Raw genomic sequence first — 22,600 nt, 5'->3', positions numbered from 1 at the left:
ACAGTCTATACTGAATTTTGTCTTCTAAAGGAAGACAGTAAATGTTTTTGAATTAACTTTTGTTTTCACGAAAACTGCCTTTTTCCAACCCACTAATTATTCCTACCTAAGGCTAAAGAGGAAACCTCTGTAAACATCTGAATGACATTAAATTACCCTAAGTAAGCATCACTAAAATTAACTTCCTTGTTTCTAATTTCTCCATAAGCCTACAGTCACAATATTTGCCTTGATTAATTATTAAACATATCTCAGGTTTTCTAAATTAATGATTTTGTGCTAGATATGATTTCTAATCAAGCTTTACATTTCTCTGGTGAAATCATATTTAAGTCTACCAAATGTCAGAACTCACTTCTGTATTTAATAATCAATGTTTGGCAGACTATTTGAAACTAGCAGAGCAGTAATAATTTATGAAGGCCTGCAAACATGTCTGGGATAACCATGAGCATTTAGGCCTCCGGAGACTAAATTCTATTGTTTGGAAATCATATGAATTTGTGTTTGGAAACATAAATGTCTGTGATGACTGATTAACATACAGAATAATGTCCAATCATACACATACCATTAAGGAGAATGCTACAGTATAAGAGGAATACAAATTTTAAATGTTTGCATATTTAAGTTATTTAAACCCATAGATGCTGTGTACAAGTGACAGATAACATTAGAGTTAGATTTATGTAAGACCAGACATCTAATAAGAACCCAGATGTTTTCAAAACATGGATATATATATATATATATATATATATATGTAGACAAAATGGATGATGAATTGCTTAAATTACACTTAGGGTTTTATCAGTGGGCATGGGAGGTCTTTCTACATTTGAATTGTAAATCTGAAATATTTTCTAAATATTGTACACATATCTATAACCTAAAACTATTAAAAGTATCTATATGATTGGTATTAGTCAGCCATAAATAGGCTTCCCAGGTGGCACTAGTGGTAAAGAACCCACCTGCCAATGCAGGAGACATAAGCGACAAGGGTTGGATCTCTAGGTCGGGAAGATCCCTTGGAAGAGGAATTGGCAACTTATTCCAGTATTCTTGGGAAATCCCATGGACAGAGGAGCCTGGTGGGCTACAGTCCATAGGGTCACAAAGAGTCAGACAGAACTTAGCTACAAACACTAATTTTTCTTTTCACTTGTTCATTTTGATGATTAAACGAGTTCATATTTGCTAAGCACTCAGAGTAGCTCTAAGCACATACTAACAGTTTGTTAAATAAATTAAATGTTAACTCAGAAATAAGACCCGCCAAGGAAACTCATTTTTAATGATATTTGCATTTTGGGAGTGGGCTTCCCAGGTGATGCTAGTGGTAAAGAACCCGCATGCCAATGCAGGAGACATAAGAGATGCAATGAATCCCTGGGTTGGAAAGATCCCCTGGCGGAGGGCACGATAACCCACTCCAGTGTTCTTGCCTGGAGAATTCCATATACAGAGGAGCTTGGTGGGCTACAGTTCACAGGGTTTCAAAGAGTCAGACATGACTGAAAAGTGACTTAGCATGCATTTTTGGAGGGATACCATTGATAGGAATTGGAACTTATTTCAAAAGCTTACTATTTGACTTGAATTCTTATACTGTGTGAGCATACGTTACTGAGTTAGCAATAATATTATTAGCTCCCATGACTAAGCCAAGTATTCTAAGCAGATGGAATAGATACTCGCACAGCCTTTTTTGTTTGTTTGCATTTTCTTTTTTTAATTTAAATTTATTTCTTTTTAACAGGAGGATAATTGCTTTACGATGTTGTGCTGGCTTCTGCCATACATTAACATGAATCAGTTATAGATATTCGCAAGTCCCCTCTCTCTTGAGCCTCCCTCCACCTGTTAGCTCATCCCTCCCCTCTGTCACAGAGCACGAGATTTGAGCTCCTTGCTGTATGACGCAGGGAGCTCAAATCCAGTGCTCACACAGCCTTTTGAGAATACAGATTCTGTAGGACACCTTGCGGTCTACTGTTGTCATTCACCATTCTCTCTTGACTTTTAAGGTGTCTGATATGAAGGACAGAAAATAGTGATGAATGCTGATGACGGGACTAGACGCAATGCAAAGAACACAGGCATGACAGAGAACCAATTCTCAGGGTTCTCTGGTCCCCAGCTCTGATCCTGGTGACAACCTCCAAAAATGTTAAAGAGTGAGACTCATCACCTATCAGATATGAAGGAGAATATCTTGACAGTGAGGGTTCCAGACAATATGTATATAAAATCAGCTCCAAAGAGTTGAAGACAAGGTGAGTTTAACGAGATGTAGATAAGGTTGAGTTTTAAAGGTTTAGAGATTAGCATTTGTCTACTATTTATAAAAATGAGCTCCTTTAAAATATCTTGTTCAATAGTTAACATAAATATAATATGGATCTATTTAGCCACAAATAAGGAATCATAAAAATTAAAAAGTGTCTTAGATTACATATTCACTATTACTGACCTGTTGACCTTGGAACTGGGCAGTCTACTAAGACAACGTGTCTAGTAATAACTAAATGTACAGTAACAGCGAAGATGTAAGAGCGCCTCCAAACAATCAGGATCTTCTCTCTGGCTCCAGCATTTTGTCTGTGCATTCATCCATGCCAGTTCTTGATCAATGAATTCTTCTTGTTGTGTTTACTTACTTCAGGCTTTGGAATCTCTTGTCTGTTGGCCATTTGTTCATTCATATTCACAAGTACTCATAAATATTTAGTGCCATCGCTCTGCTAGTCACTGGGACCACAAAAATGAACAGAGTTTAAAAGGACACTGTTCTATCCTTCAAGGAACTTTTATTCTGGAAGGTAGACAGACCAAAGACTCAGTTAAACTCTATTAACAGTGTGCTCATGTGGCAGGACACCTGTAATGTACATCCTGGGGATGCAGGAGCTGGGCAGGTCTAGGAAATGTTCTCAGTGACACATGCATACAGCTATTTAGTATAACATGTGTGTGATAGTTACAAACTAGATAATTATGATGCCCAGTGGAGATCATGTTATACTATATATCACATATTATGTTAGATAGAGTGTATATATTATATATACCCAAACCATTATATTTAGATGAGGTCAAACAATACTAGTGTCATCCTATGCATAACCCTAAACAAACAAACAAACAAAACAAAATGGGTTGGGTTGCCCAATGGGGAGCAGAGATAGTGGATCCAGGCAAGTGGGGCCAAGGGTAGGAGGGAGGATTTCACTGCACACATTTTTATCTCTTTGAATTAAGTGAATGAATTATCTATTTATCTAATTATCTATCTATTATTGATCCATCTAATTATCTATTTAATTATCTATATAAACCTATCCTGGGACTTTCAGAGGAAAGATGTCTCCTTGTGGACTGTGGCCAGTGGATGAAGAGTTGGGGGTGGGAAGAAGAAACGTATCCATAGGTAGATTATTCAAACACTTCCATCTCAACTTGCCAGAGAGAGCTGCTGCCCTGAAACCCTCCTCCGCCATCCTAGCCACCTCTGTTGGCTCCTCCCTGTGAACTTCTAGATATTCTGGCACCTCTAGCAATTGTAAGGGTAACCCTTGCAGCAGTAGGGCCTCTGGGACTCTGCCCCATCTCACAGTCCTTTGCTTGTTTACCTAGCAGTTGCCCAAGCAGCATGGGCTGTTAAATCTTACAACCGTCACCCCTTATTTTTCCCCAGAAATAAGACTGACATTTTAGCACATGCTAAGTGACTGATACAGGAAGCATTTCCATATCACTGGATTTTTAAAAATAATCCAGGTTCTAATCATTGTAAACATATTCATATGAAATAGAAAATATAAGAAAACCATACGCAATCAACCACAACAATAATACATAATCATTTTTCTGTGAGACAAAGTCAGGATACATTTCATTTTAACATAAAAAAGAAAAAATATTGAAATTGTTGTCTGGCAGGTATATTACACAAGAGAAGTCAGAGATCAGCAGCTAATATTTTTATTGCTGGAAGGCTGAATAGTATAATGAGAATTATGTGTGCAGTGGACAGTTCTGAACGTTCACTAAACTAATATGCCGAGGAATTGATTCATGAATGAAAGTACTTTTAGGTGGCAACATACACTTTATTTAGTGCTTTTCTCTAATGTAGTTTTCTGTGTGTCAGTTCGGTTTCTTATCAAATAAATACTTTCACCTTGCTGTTCATTTGAATTGGAGTTACTATGGAGAAACGACTTTTTGATTCTACAGCATTCTGCTGCATTATGAAAACTTGGAAATCATGTCATCACTCCACAAAATGGTTTAGCAATTTTCTGTGAATTTTTTTAAAGAAGGGGAATCTGTTCATATATGAATGATTCTGGAAAAATGTTTCAACGTTAAAAAGTTCACTAAGAACCTTTAGAATCTAAAATATAATAGAGTACTGTTTCACCTTACAACGGGTTGAAAAATTTTTAAAGAAAATTTGCCTCCATGTTTTTTTTTAATTCAAAGATTTAAACATATATTTTGCCACAGTTCCATAGGTAACTTCCAGGAGAGAAAAGAAAGACCAGAGAATACAGAGAGATTGATAAACATATATTGACAAGTGACGACAAACGTACAGAAACCACGAATAATCAGATTCCCTGCTACATCTCTGAAAGAAATTCCTTATCATTGAGGTCCAGCCTCTTTCTTTGAATTCAGTGTAGAATTTGCTTTTTATTGAAGCCAATTTCATCTTTTAGGACACTAAAAGATCTTTGGAGTTTTATGTTCGAGTCTTTAGTCTTTCTAGAAAATTATGATTCAAACATCCCCTAAAATACTATTTTAGACCTTAATATATGTGGGTTAAAGAACAATAATACATTCTGTAAAGGAGGATAAGACTAGTACACTGATGGCTCCAAATGAGCCATGGCTTCTACTATGTTCACCTTTCTAGAGGCCCCGCCCACAATAATGCTGAGCTTGATCACGTGATTTGCTATAGCCAATGGGACATTAGTAGGCTTTACTCTCAAGAAGAGGCTAGATAAATGCTTGCATGTTGGGCTTCTTTTACTGGAACCCAGCTCACTGGCTGTAAGAAAGCCTCTCAAGTTTCCTTCTAAAAGACAAGCCATGTGGAGGAGAATGTGGGTCAACAGCCAGCCCCAGACATATGAGTGAGGACATCTAGGGTAGTGTAACGCCAGCAAAGCTCCTGGTTGAAAAGTTTACATGAGTGACCCTGGCCAGTATCCTGTGAAGCAGAACTGCCTAGATTCCTCACCCACAAAACTCAAAGCAACATACTGATATTGTTTTCTGCAATTATATTTTGGAGCAGTAGATAATGGTTACAGTAAGTGTTACAAGGACTTTAAAGTTCTTTCTGGAAATAATTCCAAGTCCATTCTTCATTGACATACACCTCTTACACTTCTATCATCTATTTATTTATTATTGAACCTGAATCTCTTATTCTGACTCTAAGCAGTTGGAACAGAAGAACTGGAATGGTTGGTTCATGTGAAAAGCACTGTGAGAATGACCCTATCATATATTGACTCAAAAAAACACCAAATCCTTGTTGGATCTCAAAGAAAAAGAATTCTTGATGATGGTATATATCTTAAATTAATTCCACTCCACAGTGTGATTGAACTGTGGGTGGGGCAGTCTGGTGGAAAGAAAACATCTTTAAGGAATTCCCAGCACATAGGCTTTGTATGGTCCGGTCAAGTCATTTTCTCTCTATTTCTCTAAATGGAACTGTATCCTCACAACCAATTTTAGGCCCTAAAATGTGTAGGACTCTCTGGAGGAATTTGCTTTCTTAAGGAATAATTATTGGAAATGCGAGTTTTACTAGATTGAGAAAGACATTGGGCATGTTTCCATCCTTCTTTCTCTAGAACGCGTGGGCATTAGTAAAAGAATGCCTTAGGAGTCGTAACTGTACTAGAACTGTAGTAGGAGAAGAATCCATGATGCCGAATGGACAGTCACCATTTCTGGAGGACAGTGATACTATTCCACTGAATTATGTGGATTGCATCTCAAGGTGGAAACTACAGTAACTAACTGGTTCTAAAAAAATTGTCTGGATATCAAGAGGAAAAAGACGTAAACTGCCATCGAGCATAACCAATGTTAGCATCATTACTGTTATTTCCATTGTTTAAAGGATGTTCTCTGTGTACTTATCTATGGCATTATCTACCAAGAGAGCATGGATGGAAGGTTTAGATACAAAATGACATTAAAGAGAGTCCAGATCCGACAAAGACACAGATGTGATACTTACAGAGAGTAGGATTTGGACGGCACTGTGGATGACCTCCAGGTACTGGAAGTCAACAATGCAGCCGGTGACAGAGACATACGTGTAATCGTCCGTCATGCCGTGGGCTGACGGGGGCAGTACTCTTCGGACACAGCCGGGCCCGTGTTCCCGCCACCATGACCGGTGCACAGAGATGTTGAATGTCATTAGGTCTGTATCCTAGGCGGGCAGGAGACAAGACAGAGAAAGGAGACGAGCACATTACCTCACATCTTCAGCTTTCACCTTAGGAAGAATTTAGGATGAATGAAATTGCTGAAAGGGTTTAAATTCCAGGTACAGAATGACAAAAGACGAACCTAACATGACTGCATGCGTCATATGAATGAAATACCTTATTTTCATATGGGTGATAGTTATTCAGTGGGGACATGTAATTTTTTGAATGATAACACTTTAAGGTTAGCACAACATCGAAAATTCAGAGATGATATATTTGTTTAAAAATTCATGTCTATTTATTTAGTTTTTTTATTGGACTATTGTTGATTTATAATGTTGTTTCAGTTTCTGCTGCACACCAAAGTGACTCAGCCGCATGTATACATATATCTCCTCCTCCTTGAATTTCCTTCCCATTTAGGTCACCACAGAGCATTGAGTAGAGTCCTGTGCTATACAGTAGGTTCTCATTGCTTCTATATTTTAGAAACAACATCAGTAGTGCATGTATGTCAATTCCAATCTCTCAATTCATCCCACCCTTCCCTTCAATTATACTGTCCACACTGGAATTTTCTTCTCTGTTTTCTTATTGCTCCATTGCCACTGGTATCACCATCATGGTAACGTGTACTGAGAGAGTTTTTGGCCTGCGAGACATTGTTCTAAGCACTTTCCATATATTATGCGTTCATGCAGGTATCATCATCCTAACTTATAGTAGTTGAATAATGGTCCCCCCAAATCACATTTATATCCAACTCTCTGGAATCTGTGAATTCTACCTTATACAGCAAGAATAGGACTTTGTAGCTATGATTGTGGTAAGGATCATGAAATAGGGGGATTATTCTGGATTATCTGATGGGCCCTAAAGACAATCACATGTCTCCTTTTAAGAGGGAAGCAAAGGGATGCTAGACACAAGGACAGAACAATAGGAAGACCATGAAGGCAACAGCTGTAGCGATGTGGCCACAAGAATGCTGACCACCACCAGAAGCTGGGAGAGATGAGAGAAGATCATCCCTAACACTCCAGGGGGAGCCTGGCCCTGGCAGCATCTTTATTTCAGTCCAGTGAAACTGATTTCAGACGTCTGGCCTCCAGAACTATGAGAATATACATTTCCATTGTTTAAGACACCAGGTTCGCGTTAGTTGTTGTATAGCAATCATAAAAAAAAAAAAATTAAAGCAGATGAGGAAAGTTGGTCACGGAAAGGAAAAATAAAGTGCTCAACCTCATTAATAAATAAATCAAAAGAACTTCCTATGTATGGTAGGGCTTCCCTGGTAGCTTAGCTGGTAAAGAATCTGCCTGCAATGCAGGAGACTCTGGTTCCATTTCTGGGTGGGGAAGATCCCCTGGAGAAGGGATAGGCTACCCACTCCAGTATTCATGGGCTTCTCTGGTGGCTCAGACAGTTAAGAATCCTCCTGCAATGCAGGGGCCCTGAGTTCAATCCCTGGGTTGGGAAGATCCCCTGGAGGAGGGCATGACAACCCGTCCAGTATTCTTGCCTGGAGGATCCTCAAGGACGGGGGTGCCTGGCGGGCTACAGTCCATGGGGTCGCAAAGAGTCAGACATGACTGAGCGACACAGCACACAGCGCAGCATGGAGTGGTGGACCCAGAACTTGATCCTGTGCGGTCTGTACTCCCAGCTGTGATGTGGTGGTTTCCCAGTCCTCTGTTTCCCTGCCCAACCCTTCACAATTCCTCAGACCCTGAAGGGAGCTGGTTCCTCCCTCTCTAGTTGTTTTCAGAAAATGCCACCACAGCCAAGCAAACGAACAAAGAAGGCAAGCCTGGACTTTTCCATATCAAAACAGACTTCCAGAAACTCCTAACAGAGACACCTGTGCAGATGTTTAAACCTCAAGAGAGGCCTTTTAGTATCTGCAGAGTGTCAGCTATGAAGGACTAAGGTTATAATGTTTTTGTCATCAACAATAGTTTAAAAAGAACAGACGAGGAACCAGACTCTTGGCTCCCAGATAAAGTAAAGATTACAGCTGCTGGTGTGGAGCAGGAAGGAGGGAGGGTGAGGATGGACAGATGGCAAGGGCGCCTACCGACCACAGGTGGTGGACCGGGACATAGACCTGCTGGGGAACTGAGGATTCAGGAGCCGGGGAGTGGGTCCGTTCCCAGCCTCCACTCCTAGCCGGCTTGTCGCCACTAGTGCCAGGGGGACATGTTGAGTGGGTACCACAGACGGCCCTTGTTCAGCCACTCAGGGGCCACCCACTGATTGTGCACCCACAAATGATGCTGTGTACATACCCGTGCTGCTTAGAGAACTGTCCTCACCTGAGTGGCGCAGGACACTCCTAAGTAAGAGACATTGGGTTTGGAACTCTGCAGACTTACAGGAAACTGGTGTGAAATGGAAAGTTCTTGAACTTCTAGGTGGCTGGTTCTGAAAACCAGTGTGGGAGCCCCCAGAGCAAGGACAGTGGCGGACCCTCTCGCCCGTTTCTCTGCTGTATGTGGTACCCACATTGAGAGATGAGAAACGTTTCCAGTTCACGCTAGTAGGCAGTTTTAGATTTTCCTCAACTCAATTCAAAGTACCATTATAAGTATGCCTGTGATTAGATCAATAATAAAACATGTTCTTTTCCTTTTCTTTTTTTTTGGTGTTGGTTTGCTACAAATATCATTCAGTTACCTTCACAGTTACAGCATTTTATGGATAATAAGACATTTTACATCATCCTGTTTTTATAGGTGTTGGTTGGCTATATGTATCATTTGCAATTACCCTCTGGAGGGAAAATATTATAGAAAAATAATTGCTTTCTCTAGTGAATTCAGTTTCACACAAGGCAATTTACCTGCAGGCAAACTGCACGCTACTCTCTTTGCTAGCCATCAGATTTAATCTCTTAGAGTTAGTCTTGGTCACTGCAGACCAACTATTATTTTTGATTTTAATAGAATTCATTAGGTTCAGGATAAATTAGTATTATCTCAAAATTCATAGCAATCTCTACTCTTTAAGCATTCTTACCCTTACCTCTTGCCTTTTCCTAATTCAGGACTGACTGTAAGTTCCTTTTAATATGGCTTTGACTAAAATTTATTTTACCCAAATAAAACAAAAGCAAATTTATGAATTAATAATACATATTTGTTACATTCATAGAAATGTCTCAGTGTGGTTCTCAATTTGTTGGGACTACAACATATTTATGGGCTTCCCAGGTCACTCAGCAGTAAAGAATCTGCCTGCAATGTAGGAGACTCAAATTCAATCCCTGGGTTTATCCTGGAGAAGGAAGTGGCAATCTGCTCCATTATTCATATCTGGAAAATTCCACGTATAGAGGAGCCTGACAGGTGACAGACCTTGAGGTCGCAAAGAGTCAGACACAACTGAGTGACTGAGCATGTACATGCACACACATAATATATTTATAAACTGCACTATTCTTTGCAATGACTGTATAAAATTTGAATGAGAACATCAGTAGCATCAAGTGATATTGAAAATTCAAGCTTCTTACTTAAATTTGGTATAAAATTTTACTACAAGTTTGTGTCTGATTTCTACCTCCTTTAGCAGTTAGATTTCAAACATTAAAAAACACCTGAACACATAATAAACTCAATTTCCTATGAGAGGCATGTCAGAGAAAATGCAACTCAGGAAACTGCAACTTTTAAATAAAGAAAAGTAAACAAAGAAATAAATGCAGAAAATGTAGATGATTGTTAATTTTTTGACACTTTTGGTTATCATATCAAAACTGTCAGTTCTGAAATACACAGGTAAGTGCTACAATAATCTTAAAAATAATTACAAATAATGTTATTAATTGTTATTTCTTGGAAATAACATTCTTGCTTAAATGTTATTTCTTGGAATCAGAATATTATCTGAGAATTTAAGCATACCGTGGTTAAGAAAATTGACATAGATAATGGTATTTGGATTTATGTGAGTATATATGATTACCAAGGGACAGTGTGTAGGAGAGAGAGAAGAAAGATGAAGGGTTTGGGAGTATCAGGACAACCTGGGGAGAAAGAGCATGTCAAGGTCAACTGGAGTAAGAACTTAAGGGAAGTTGGTAAAGCCAGAGAGGAAACACCACATATTGAATTTCCTGTTTGGTGGGCCAATGGGGACCTTACAAATACAATGCCCGAAGAGTGTTGGGAGTGAAAGGAATTGAGGGTATTGAGAAGAGAGATTTGGTGTTTTTCATGAAGTTGGGACTCCAGGTAGTAAGAACATGGGATGCCGGCTTCCAGGGTGGACAAGGAGAACAAGGGTCAATCCATATACCTGCTCACACGTGCCAGATTATGACTTAAAAGAACATTATTCCAGAGTATCTGCTTTTCCCTGAATATCTACCCAACTAAATACTAAATGTTTAAAAGCCCTTTCATCTCACTAGTGTGAATCTCAAAGTTGTTCCCATTTTCTTAAAGTACTCAAGTTAAGAAAAAAAAGCCTTCTAGCATTTTTTGAGATGTTCATTATGAGGTAGACATGACTGCCCAGTTTTATTGGCAGTAAGTGTAGTCACAGTACTGGAACCAGTTCACATCCTGAAAAATCCAATATTCACTTTCTATTATAGTAGCTGCTGCTGCTGCTAAGTCACTTCAGTCGTGTCCAACTCTGTGCGACCCCATAGACGGCAGCCCACCAGGCTCCCCCGTCCCCGGGATCCTCCAGGCAAGAACACTGGAGTGGGTTGCCATTTCCTCCTCCAATGCATGAAAGTGAAGAGTGAAAGTGAAGTTGCTCGGTCGTGTCCGACTCTGTGTGACTCTATAGACGGCAGCCCACCAGGCTCCTCCATCCATGGGATTTTCCAGGCAAGAGTACTGGAGTGGGTCTCCATTGCCTTCTCCCTATTATAGTAGACTAGTATATAATTTTTCATTAATCAAAGATCTAATCTCTCTCTTAGTCTTTGTTCTTTTAATTATCTGCTTTTTTGGTATGTGTTTAATTTAATTTTAGCTAATCCTCTCTATTTCTAGAAATGGACTCCCAACTACTAATAATCATTTTTTCCCCCTTCCTCCTTAGTTGTGACTGGAAGGGTCCTTGAAACCAGTTTTGTATGGCTATCTACTCTCTTCGTCTTTTCACTTTCTTTTGTCATAAACCAGCCCATGTGGAAGTGAAAATGTGACCTTGAAGAGAAGTACACATGTATTTAAGAAAATAGATTTTGCTAAATTTTGGAGTTAGCTTTGAGTTTACATTTATATGATAAAATTCATGCCAGTTGAAACTTCTTTTGAAATACTGTCTATCTCAGAATAAGAATTGGAAAAGTGAAAACAACTGTACTACACTTCTAATAATTTTCTTTCCAGTGAAGCATCAAGTATTTCCAAGAGTACTGTAGATCTATATAATAAAGGATAAATATTGTACTTGGTAGAGAGGTTTAAGTGTGTGGAGCATATTATGCAAAGACAGCATCAGATCAAATATATCAAAAACTCTATCTTATTTTTCTATATTAAAAGCAACTCTTAGAGATAAACTTCAAAGGTTTTCCATTGGAAAGTGTTAGTCATTTGCTGTTGCTTTCTTAAAGAACACTTCCTGTAAGCCATGAGCATGTCATAATTATTTAGGACTATGCCACTGGTGTCGAATGTAAAGAATAGCAGAGCAAGGAGCAGACATTGATCATTTTGATTTTCTATTTTTCATCCTTACAACTAGGTACTTCTAGGGCTTTCCAATTGTTTACCATTGATCAGAAGCCAGAGGCAAAGCTAAGAGTAATCAAGCTTTTTGTCTTCAATCTTGACCTTAATTCCCTAGATTGAACCACTTCAGGAAGTTGTGAAGTCTCATCCATCTATTCAATGGATGTGTATGGAGTTTCTAAAATGAGCTATGCACTGGGATTTAAGAGTGAACATAAGATCTTATTCCTGCCCTCATGGAACTTGCATTCTAGTGGAGAAAATAAGTAACAAAGTAAACAATAAGCAGACAAAGTAATTATACATTGTCAAAATTAATATGAAGAGAATAATGTGATGGAGAGTGACTGTGATGAGGCTGGAGTTATTTCATACAAGTGGCAGAGGAGGCCTCTCTGATGGTTGATATGTAGGCTAAGGCCTGTTGTTTGAGGAAGAACCAGAAGATGTGAAGATTTGCAGAAAGAGTGTCACATGCAAACAGAACTGCTAGTACAAAGTTCATGAGACAGCAAAGAGGTTTAAGTATTCCAGGGACTGACTGAGGGTCCCCATAGATGGAGTGAGGCTGAAATGAGGACAGAAGTGGTTTAAGAAAAGACTGAAGATACAAGAAAGAAGTTATGATAGAGGCTGCGGTGGTGGTGGGATGAATCGGGAGACTGGGGTTGACATTATACGCTAACAATACTATGCATAGAATAGATAGCTAATCAGAACCTACTGTATACATCAGGGAACCCTACTTAGTGCTCTGTGGCCACCTAAGTGGGAAAGAAATCCAAAAAAGGGGGGTATATGTGTATATATACACATACATATATACATACACACACATATGCGTAGCTGATTCACTCTGCTGTGTGCAATAGAAACTAACAATGTTGTGAGGCAACTATACTCCAATAGAAATTAATTTTTTAAAAAAGAGTCTGAATTTTACTCAAATCCAGGTGGGAGGTCAAAGACTGATATCACCTGCTTTGCATTTTTTTGAAGATGATTCTAAGAATTGTATAGGGAATGGATTTGCCTGGAACAAAAGTGGAAGATAGTAAGGTGGTTACTATAGCAGGTCAGGGGATTTGGAGAAAGATGGCAGCAGCATAGGGGAGCAGAACAGAGAGCGGAGACATATTTTTGGAGGTAGAAGAGAGTGTGGAGATGAGAAGAGATGAATGCAGGAGGATTCAAGCTTCTGATTGAGCCCGTCCGCTGATGGCAGCTCTTTGAAGAATAGGGCAGCTCTGAGCCATCAGCAGCCAATAATTCAACAGCTAGGGAGTGGGCACCTCTGCCCTGTAAAGGGGGAAAGGACAAAAATAATATTTACTAGCGTATTTTTATCAATTTGCCATTTCAAGCCATTTTCCTTAAATGTGGGTTCAAACAAATAAGCAATCACACTAAACGATGTTGGAAATAAGGATTTTTAGTGTAAGAGAAAAGAGACAGTTATGAGATCAAGGAAAAACAAGTGTAAATACTGTGATTTGGGAAACAAAAAAATTTAATGCTCTTCATGTTGGTAGCATAAATTTTAGTAATATAGTTCACCATCATTATTTCTTACTTTAGAAATAAGAACTAAAATATTGCCCATTATGAATTAATTTTGTCATTCAGTTGCTAAGTTGTGTCCGACCCTTGGCAATTCCATGAACTGCAGCATGCCAGGCTTCCCTGTCCTTTACCATCTCTTGGAGTTTGCCCAAACTCAAATCCATTGAGTCGGTGAATTAATCTTAAGATGGATGAAATCAATTAGTTTAAATTTAATCCTGAGGTTACCTACCCAACTGTTATTATCATGTTCTGAGTTGAGGCTCTAGTACATTCAGTCATACTGCTAACTAGAAAATTTTCATTAAAATGGATAATGTTTCCATTCATTTACTTTGTTCTGATCTTTTAATTCACTCATTTGAGTACCTTAGTCCTAGAATAAAGAGTAGTTGATAAAAATAACTCTATTGCTGAGTCTTTTATTTATATTTGTACGTGGATTAGCTGAATTTTAGGATTAGTACAGTTTTAGTTGATAAGTGCATATATTCACTGTTTTATTTAAAGGATTAATATAAGCTCTATTTCCTTAGTCTTTGAAGGTTCGGTACTGTAGGCATGGCACTTTAAACATGTAAGTAAAATTGTACTGCTGCTAAAAAAAATGAGATGTTAAAATTGAACTGAAAATATCAAAGTGTACTCACAATTTAAAATCACTATATAAAATGTGTGTGTGTGTGTGTGTGTGTGTGTGTGTGTGTGTGTGTGTGAAATCTGGCCACTGGAATGGCTTAGAAACAGTGTTACCCCAATAGCAATGGGAACTTCTGGTTCATGTTCTCTAAAACAACCCCTCAACTAAGAAGAACCAAGAAAATTCCTTGGAGAAATGCTAAATCCAGCTGTGGTACAGAAAGCAATAAGCAGAGTGAGCATTTTTTGAGCTAGAAATAAAGAAAATTCAAAAATGTATGGGATATGGTACATAAAAGGATGTAGGAGCCAGGATGAGGGGTCAATAGCTGGCTAAAGTTGTGATAATTTGAACATTAAAAAGAATAATGATTGAGGCCAAGGAAACACACTGAATTAATGAAAACCTGTGATTCCATAATACTCAAAAAAAGAAATGCAGAAAAACTCACTGGTAATAGTTAAAGGAGCTATATAACATCTTCTCTGAGATATCCATTCAATTTTGTTATGACTGCTTTACTAAACAAAGTTTATTAATTATAAAAAACAAACTTTGTTTGAAAAATGAGTGACTAAGGGAAAGAAGCATTTATTTTGCCTTTCCAGAAGGCACTATGTTTCAAGATAACCAAGTCAATGAAGTAAAGCTACATAACTGATGTCAGGTAAACAAAGATAGAAGAAATGAAAGAATATTTTTAAAATTACAAATTATAATGAAACTATTTGATTCTTATAAGGATTTAAGGATTTGGGCTTCCCTGGTGGCTCAGACAGTAAAATATCTGCCTCCAATGCAGGAGACTCAGGTTCAGTCCCTGGGTCGGGAAGATCCCCTGTAGAAGGGACCAGCAACCCACTCCAATATTCTTACCTGGAGAATCCCATGGACAGAGGAACCTGGTGGGCTATAGTCTATGGGGTTGCAAAGAGATGGACATACCTGAGAGATCAACACTTAAAAGGATTAGTGATTGATAGCAAAAAAAAAAAAAAAATTAACTAGTTAATTCATGTAGTGCCAAAGTGCATAACACAACTTTATTTTTTAGTCAAGTACTACTACAGAAAAATATATTTAAAAATTACATTTCAGAACTTGTGAAATATACATAAAATGAAATTCAGGTGAAATTTTATGGCATTAAATATTCAGAGTAGAAAAGAAGAAAGCCTGAGAATTAATGAACAAAGCACAGTATTCAAAAACTTAGAAAGAGTCACAAGTTAAGACTAAAGATGTTAGAAGATGTAGATACAGATTTAATTAACAAATATTTGTTGTGTACCTACATTGTACTGGGACCTGGGACTAATCCATGAGCCAAACAGACAAAATCTCTGCTCTAGTGAAGCTAGCATTCTAGTACAAGAAGACAGACTATAAATATAAGCAAAAATAAAGTCTCGTTCTTGTTAGAAGATGAGTGTTTATTAAAAAGAGTGGAGGAAGGACAGCCAGAAAGATATAAAAGCAGAAACTAATTAAAGATGCAGCAGAAAGGATCAACAAAGCACAGATTTGTTTCTTTAAAAATCCAGTAACATTAATAATGCCCTGGTAAGGGTGACCAAGCTTATATTACTTGTCATTGTCCAGCTGGCTTGGTGTGTGCTTAGTCGCTCAGTCATGTCCAACTCTGTGACCCCCATGGACTGTAGCCCACAAGGCTCCTCTGTCCATGGAATTCTCCAGGCAAGATACTAGAGTGGGTTGCCATGCCCTTCTCCAGGGGATGTTCTCTACCCAGGGATTGAACCCAGGTCACTCGCATTGCACGTGGATTCTTTACTGTCTGAGCCACCAGAGAAGGTGGCATGGCAGCCACTCAAACACAGGACAATGATCAGTCATAAACATCATAAGGTGGCAACATCTACAAGTTTAAATAGGAATGCCTGTGATTCTGCTGCTTTACCCTTCTGAATTTACCTAGCTCACACGTACACCTGTACGTACATGTAAGCATGTTCATAGCATTGTTTGAAACAGTAAAAACTTGGGAGCAACTTAAATGTCTATTGAAGATTGAGAAATTGGCATTCATAAAAAGAAGTGCTATGTGAAGTAGAAAACTCCCTGGTGGCTCAGTGGTAAAGAATATGCCTGCCTACAGGAGATGCAGGTTTGATTCCTGGGTTGGGAAGATTCCTTGGAGGAGGGAATGGCAACCCACTCCAGTATTCTTGCCTGTAGAATCCTGTAGAATAGATAGAGGAGCCTGGCAGGCAACAGTTGTCAAAGTCAGACATGACTGAGCACGTGTGCGTGCGCGCGCGCGCACACACACACACACACACACACACACACACAGCAGGTGGGAGAAACACAGTGGGAAGTTTACAGAAGTCTGCAATTTGCAGGAAAACTTCTGTTGTTCTTTTAAATGTCAAGCTCCCCTCCTCTCATCTGTGTTTACTGTGTAGCTGTCCATTCATTAGTCATGTCTTATTTTATGCTGCTATTGACATGCGTCAGGTCTACAGGGCAGAACCAGGGATCTCCTTGCAAAAACAGCCTTTCAAAAGCTGAGCATCTGTGTATTGAATGCAACCACATTTTCAACGCGATGAAAAACTCATTTCATGCCAGGGATGCCTCAAATATTATTTGTGAAAGTGTAATGTACATTCCAGGTACTGACATTTATGGCATGTATTTGCTGCACCTGACAACACTAAGATTTGCCTACCGATGTTTCTTTAACCATAAGGATACATTTTGTTTGTAATCTATGAATTTTAAACACCTGTAGTTTACTTAGCTAATTACCAAGCCCACTCAACACATCTGGCTTCTCTGTCTTTGTGTTAATCAATAATTATTTGATTACAATATTATGCCTTTTATGCTAATTAGGATTTTGAGACCATAAAATTGTGCTACCTTTGTGCTTCCTGCTGGTACTAATGTGTTATATTTATAGTTTGTTGTATTCATAATTCATGCTGGATGTGCAAGCATGCACATATTTTATTTCATTTGCACAACAGAAATGTTTCTGTTCAATCTGTTTTTTGCTAAATTTGCCATCTGAAAAGAAGATCCTTGTGTATTTTAAAATTTTGGTTGGAAAATTCCTTGTTTGCAAAAAATAGATGTTTGTTTTAATGTGATGAAGTGAAGTGAAGTGAAGTGAAAGTTGTTCAGTCATGTCTGACTCTTTGCGACCCCATGGACTATACAGTTCATGGAATTTGAATACTGGAGTGGGTAGCCTTTCCCTTCTCCAGGGGATCTTCCCAACCCAGGGATCGAACACAGGTCTCCCACATTGCAGGCGGATTCTTCACCAGCTGAGCCACAAGGGAAGCCCCTTTAATGAGATAGGATTCTTTCAAAGAAAATAAAAAGGCAAAGTCATATGATCCTTCTGTTGTTTAGTTGCTAAATTGTGTCTGACTATTTGTGACCCCATGGACTGCAACATGCCAGGCTTTGCTGTCCTTCACCATCTCCCAGAGTTTGCTTAAACTCATGTACATTGAGTCAGTGATGCCATCCAACGATCTTATCCTCCATTGGCCCCCTTCTCCTTTTTCCCTCAATTTTTACCAGCATGAAGGTCTTTTCCAGTAAGTCACATCAAATGGCCAAAGTATTGGATCTTCAGCATTAGTCCTTCCAATGAGTACTCAGGGTTGATTTCTCCTAGGATTGACTGGTTTGGTCTCCTTGCTGTCCAAGGGACTCTAACGAGTCTTCTCCAGCACCACAACTTAAAAGCATGATCCATTCAGTTGTTCCCTTTTTGAAAGGTAGCTGGATAAATAGAATAATATTGGTATTTTTGACCTGTGGATGTGGCTGCTGGTGTGGTTTAAAACCCTCGGCAAAAGAAGACTATTTTTTCTTAATTGCTTCCTTTGCTCAAATAATTGTGAAGGCTGGAAAGAGGTCTGATTAATTATAAACTTGGATGTGGTAAAAACCTCTCAGGCAAGTTCTTCTCTCTCACCATCAATCTCAAATTGTAGAGTAACCATCTTGGACAGCTTGCAGGAGACAGTGTCTCGGGGTCTGGAAGTTTCAGAGACAAGGACTCAAATACAGCTCTGGCTGGATTTCCACTGTAGCTGTGCCTGGGTGTCAGCCCATTCTTATTGCTTGGCCCTTCATTGGGGTCTTCCCATTCCATGCAAATCTTAATGCGTATATGTGTGCACATGGGTGCAAGGGGACCATTCATTTACTGTGGGGCAGGAGCTAAACTGAGAATAAAAGCCCACATCTATCCATGATATTCATTTGGAGGATATTGTCTGTCTTTCTGCCTCCATTGATCCTCTGACATGACTGGGAAGTAATCACACCAAGTATGGAGATGCTTCATTCCATTCTATTGTCTCTCTTCCCTTCATCTCAACAAGATTAATTGTCACTAGACAGATATCCCACTAGTATATAAGGTCCAGTGGCCATAAAGGACATTGTTTATTTTATCACTATTTAATTCTTTTGGTAGGAGAATAATATTTAAGGTGTTTTTTTTTTTTTTTTAAACCCTGTGGCTAAGTCATCAGGATAAATTTCTAAGTGTCCTAAGAAACTCAAGGTGCTTCCAAACTATCAATCAATACACATTAGAATGTGAGTTCTTACAGCAAAGATTAATCCCAATAATTTTAATTCCCTTAAATGAAGTAAAGACCACTTTGAGCTCCTCCTTAAAGTTTACTTTGAAACTTCCCAAAGAATTTGTTGTTCAGTAGCTCAGTCGTGTCTGACTCTTTGTGACCCCATGGGCTGCCCTCTTTAATCTGCAGATCATGAGGACATATCAATTTATGTTGTCCTTAAAGATGGCAGCTACTCTTAAAATACCCAGCTTTTCCAAAATCAGACTTAGCTACACTTTCCATAAGTACCTAGTTGAAGACACATTATATTATCCAAAGTAGAATATAGGGGTCGAACCCATGTCTCCTGCACTGGCAGGTGGATTCTTTAGCACTGAGCCACCAGGGAGCCCTACTATATAACAGATAATTATATTAATAAATTTAAAGATCTCATTAGGTCACAAGAACTCCTTTGAGAATGAGTGCGTAAATTTTTCCTGCTCATCTCTTTAACAGAAATGCTATTTCTAGTCTTTGTTCTCTAGGCATCTTCATGCAAAAGTTTCATATTTTCATCATTAGTGCTTCATAACCTAAAAATATATAAGCTATATTAATCACAATATATTGATGAGTGAGGACCAAAGATGTTTAGATTTACTTTAATTCAGAGCCATTTATATAGAAAACGACTCACAGTCTGATATAGATTTCCTTTAAGAATGATGCTTTGAGCATCTTGTCAACCAATGGCAAGGCCTGATGGCGTCTTAGTTGTTATTTGAGAATTAGTGTTGTTCATCAGAGAGCTTCCCTAGTGGCTTAGACAATAAAGAATCTGACTGCAATGCAGAAGACCCAGGTTCAATCCCTGGGTCAGGAAGACACCCTGAAGAAAGGGATGGCTACCCACTCCAGTATTCTTGCCTGGAGAATTCCATGGACAGAGGAGCCTGGTGGGCTACTTTCCATGGGGTCACAAAGAGTCAGACATGACTGAGTGACTGACACTTTTCATATTGTCCATCAGAAGTTCCATGCATACTGAAAGGTGTGGTGCAGGGTAACAGTTTGGTATTGAGGAAGGTGGTCCAATCAATAACCAGAATATTCCCACGCAGTCCCTGAGGCTGAAAAATTCATCAATCAAGAGTTCAGCTCTTTATTTCTGAGTCTGGAAATGAGGTATGCAGTTTTTGAAGAAATCTAGCAAGAGAAGAGGGTTCGATCCCTGGGTGGAGAAGATCCCCTGGAGATGGAAATGGCAACCCACTCTAGGATACTTGCCTGGAAAATTCCATGGACAGAGAAGCCTGGTAGGCTACAGTCCATGGCGTCCCAAAACAGCTGGACATGACTGAGCACAGCACAGGGCACTGTAAAAGTTTGTCTGGAGAACTTCCAAAAATATATCAAATAGGAGAAGATATTTTCTTATTTTTACTGTCAAAACTATTATACGTTTAGAGGTGTCTGTGTCCTCAGTGAAGGGCAGTGTTCTCAGGACCATATCTAGCTGGGGAATAAGACCCCATATTAGTTGTGCCACACACCTTGCAAGTGAACCTGAAAGCACAGTTTGCCTGATCATGTGTGTGTGTTAGTTGCTCAGTCGTGTCCAACTCTTTATGACCCTATGGACTGTAGCCTGCCAGGTTCCTCTGTCCATGGAATTCTCCAGGCAAGAATACTGGAGTGGGTTGCCATTTCCTACTCCAGGGTGTCTTCCCAGCTCAAGGATTGAACTCAGGTCTTCTGCATTGCAGGCAGATTCTTTACTGTCTGAGCCACCAGGGAAGCCCCTGCCTGATCACAAATGCACTGTAAAACACAAAAAATCCTAAATTTGGGTAGCGGACTATTGGCTGACTTAATTTTTTTTTTTTTAACTTTAATCAAAGGAGAATTGAAATAGTAGGACAGGCACTTGTACTCTCTCTGTATCCTTGAGTAATTTCATTTTCCTTTACCTCTGGAACATTGTCTAATTCTAGGCTATGTGCCAAGTAGCAGTACTATTACACTTTAGACAAGCTACATAAAATTTCAATTTAAAAGTCCAGGTATCATGTATACTATCATGTAAGAATTGAATCGCCAGTCCATGTCTGACGCAGGATACAGCTTGCTTGGGGTTGGTGCATGGGGATGACCCACTGAGATGTTATGGGGAGGGAGGGGAGGGGGGTTCATGTTTGGGAACACATGTAAGAATTAAAGATTTTAAAATTTAAAAAAAAATTAAAAAATTAAAAAATTAAAATTAAAATTAAAAAAAAGAAAAAAAAAAAAAGTCCAGGTAGTTTGAAAATCGAGGCAGCCTTCAGCAAAGGACTGTGCTCTTTGGCACATCTGCCTTTCCTTCATATTTTTAAAATTTCAGCTTCTAGATGTGACTTGGTGAGGTACATATTACCTGTAGGCAGATTAAGCCATGAAAAAAATGGAGCACGTGTGTGACATAAATTCTACAAGGGCAGAAACCTCCCAGTGACCCCTTCCCCAGGACCTCACATTATATCAGAAACCAGGATGTGCTAGCCCATGGTCCTCTGCAAAGATCCACAAAGAAGGAGGGTGGATACATATACCTACCAGATGCATTCTGGGTAAGGAAGGACTGACCACACATAACTCAGAAACTCAGAAAAAGATCCCTTCTCTGTGTCCAGGAGAACAGAATTTTATGGGGACGTTCAGTAGACCTAGAATCCATGGGTCAGAGCCATGCATTATATACAATTAATAAAAGACAAAATTTGAATTATAATGTAATAATTCTATTGAGGATTTTTGTAGCTAGTGAATGATTTATAGAATTCTTTGTCATTTATTTTACTTATGACTATGAATTCTGTCCTCAAATTCAGAGACTTTATAATAGAATGCACTACACAATGCAATGTACTATACTCCTGCAATGCAGGAGACTGGGGTTTGATGCCTGGGTTGGGAAGATCCCCTGGAGGGAGGAATGGCAACCCACTCCAGTACTCTTGCCTGGAGAATCCCCACGGACAGAGGAGCCTGTTGGGCTATAGTCTATGGGATTGAAAAGAGTTGGACATGACTGAGCAACTAACACTCACTCACTCATACAATGCAAATTTATTTATTAACATTTAGAAATAAAAATATTCCTATAATTTACTGTGAATGCATAAATGTGTTAGGGCCATCATTTGATCATAAATACCAGGTATTGTTATCAAAAACATTCTGGGACATTTATATAATTATTCCAATATCAAAATTATTCCAATATCAAAATTATAAAATTATTCCAATATCAAAAAAGATGTGTAAATTATAGCATCTTAGTTTGATAAATACCTAATTTGGTCATAATTATACATAAAATGAGGGCTTTGCTTCACTCTTTGAGTGTGAATTGTGACAATTTTTTGCCAGGTCATTTCTTTCATCTGATAGGAATGTATTCACATTAGAGAGTCAACCAACCCACAGTATTAGTCTTGGTAATGGTTGAAATTTACCTGTCAGGCAAGTGAGTGAAGTTGCTCAGTCGTGTCCAGTGCTTTTCAACCCCATGGACTGCAGGAGCCTACCATGCTCCTCTGTCCATGGGATTTTCCAGGCAAGAGTACTGGAGTGGGTTGCCATTTCCTCCTCCAGAGGATCTTCCTAACCTAGGGA

General features: G+C 38.9%; 1 protein-coding gene across 1 annotated transcript in view; it reads right to left on the bottom strand.

Annotated features, from left to right (window-relative positions):
• NKAIN3 (sodium/potassium transporting ATPase interacting 3) overlaps positions 1–22,600 on the bottom strand; it is a 280,276-nt gene that overhangs the window by 117,574 nt on the left and 140,102 nt on the right. The window contains exon 4 of the mRNA XM_068983424.1: positions 6,278–6,475. Within this exon, the coding sequence (XP_068839525.1) occupies positions 6,278–6,475 (198 nt within the window). The remainder of the gene's footprint in view (positions 1–6,277; positions 6,476–22,600) is intronic.

This window comes from Capricornis sumatraensis, chromosome 11 (assembly GCF_032405125.1).
Source record: "Capricornis sumatraensis isolate serow.1 chromosome 11, serow.2, whole genome shotgun sequence".
NCBI lineage: Eukaryota > Metazoa > Chordata > Mammalia > Artiodactyla > Bovidae > Capricornis > Capricornis sumatraensis.
The sequence above is the reverse complement of the archived record's forward strand: the minus strand, read 5'-3'. Positions and strand labels throughout refer to the sequence as shown.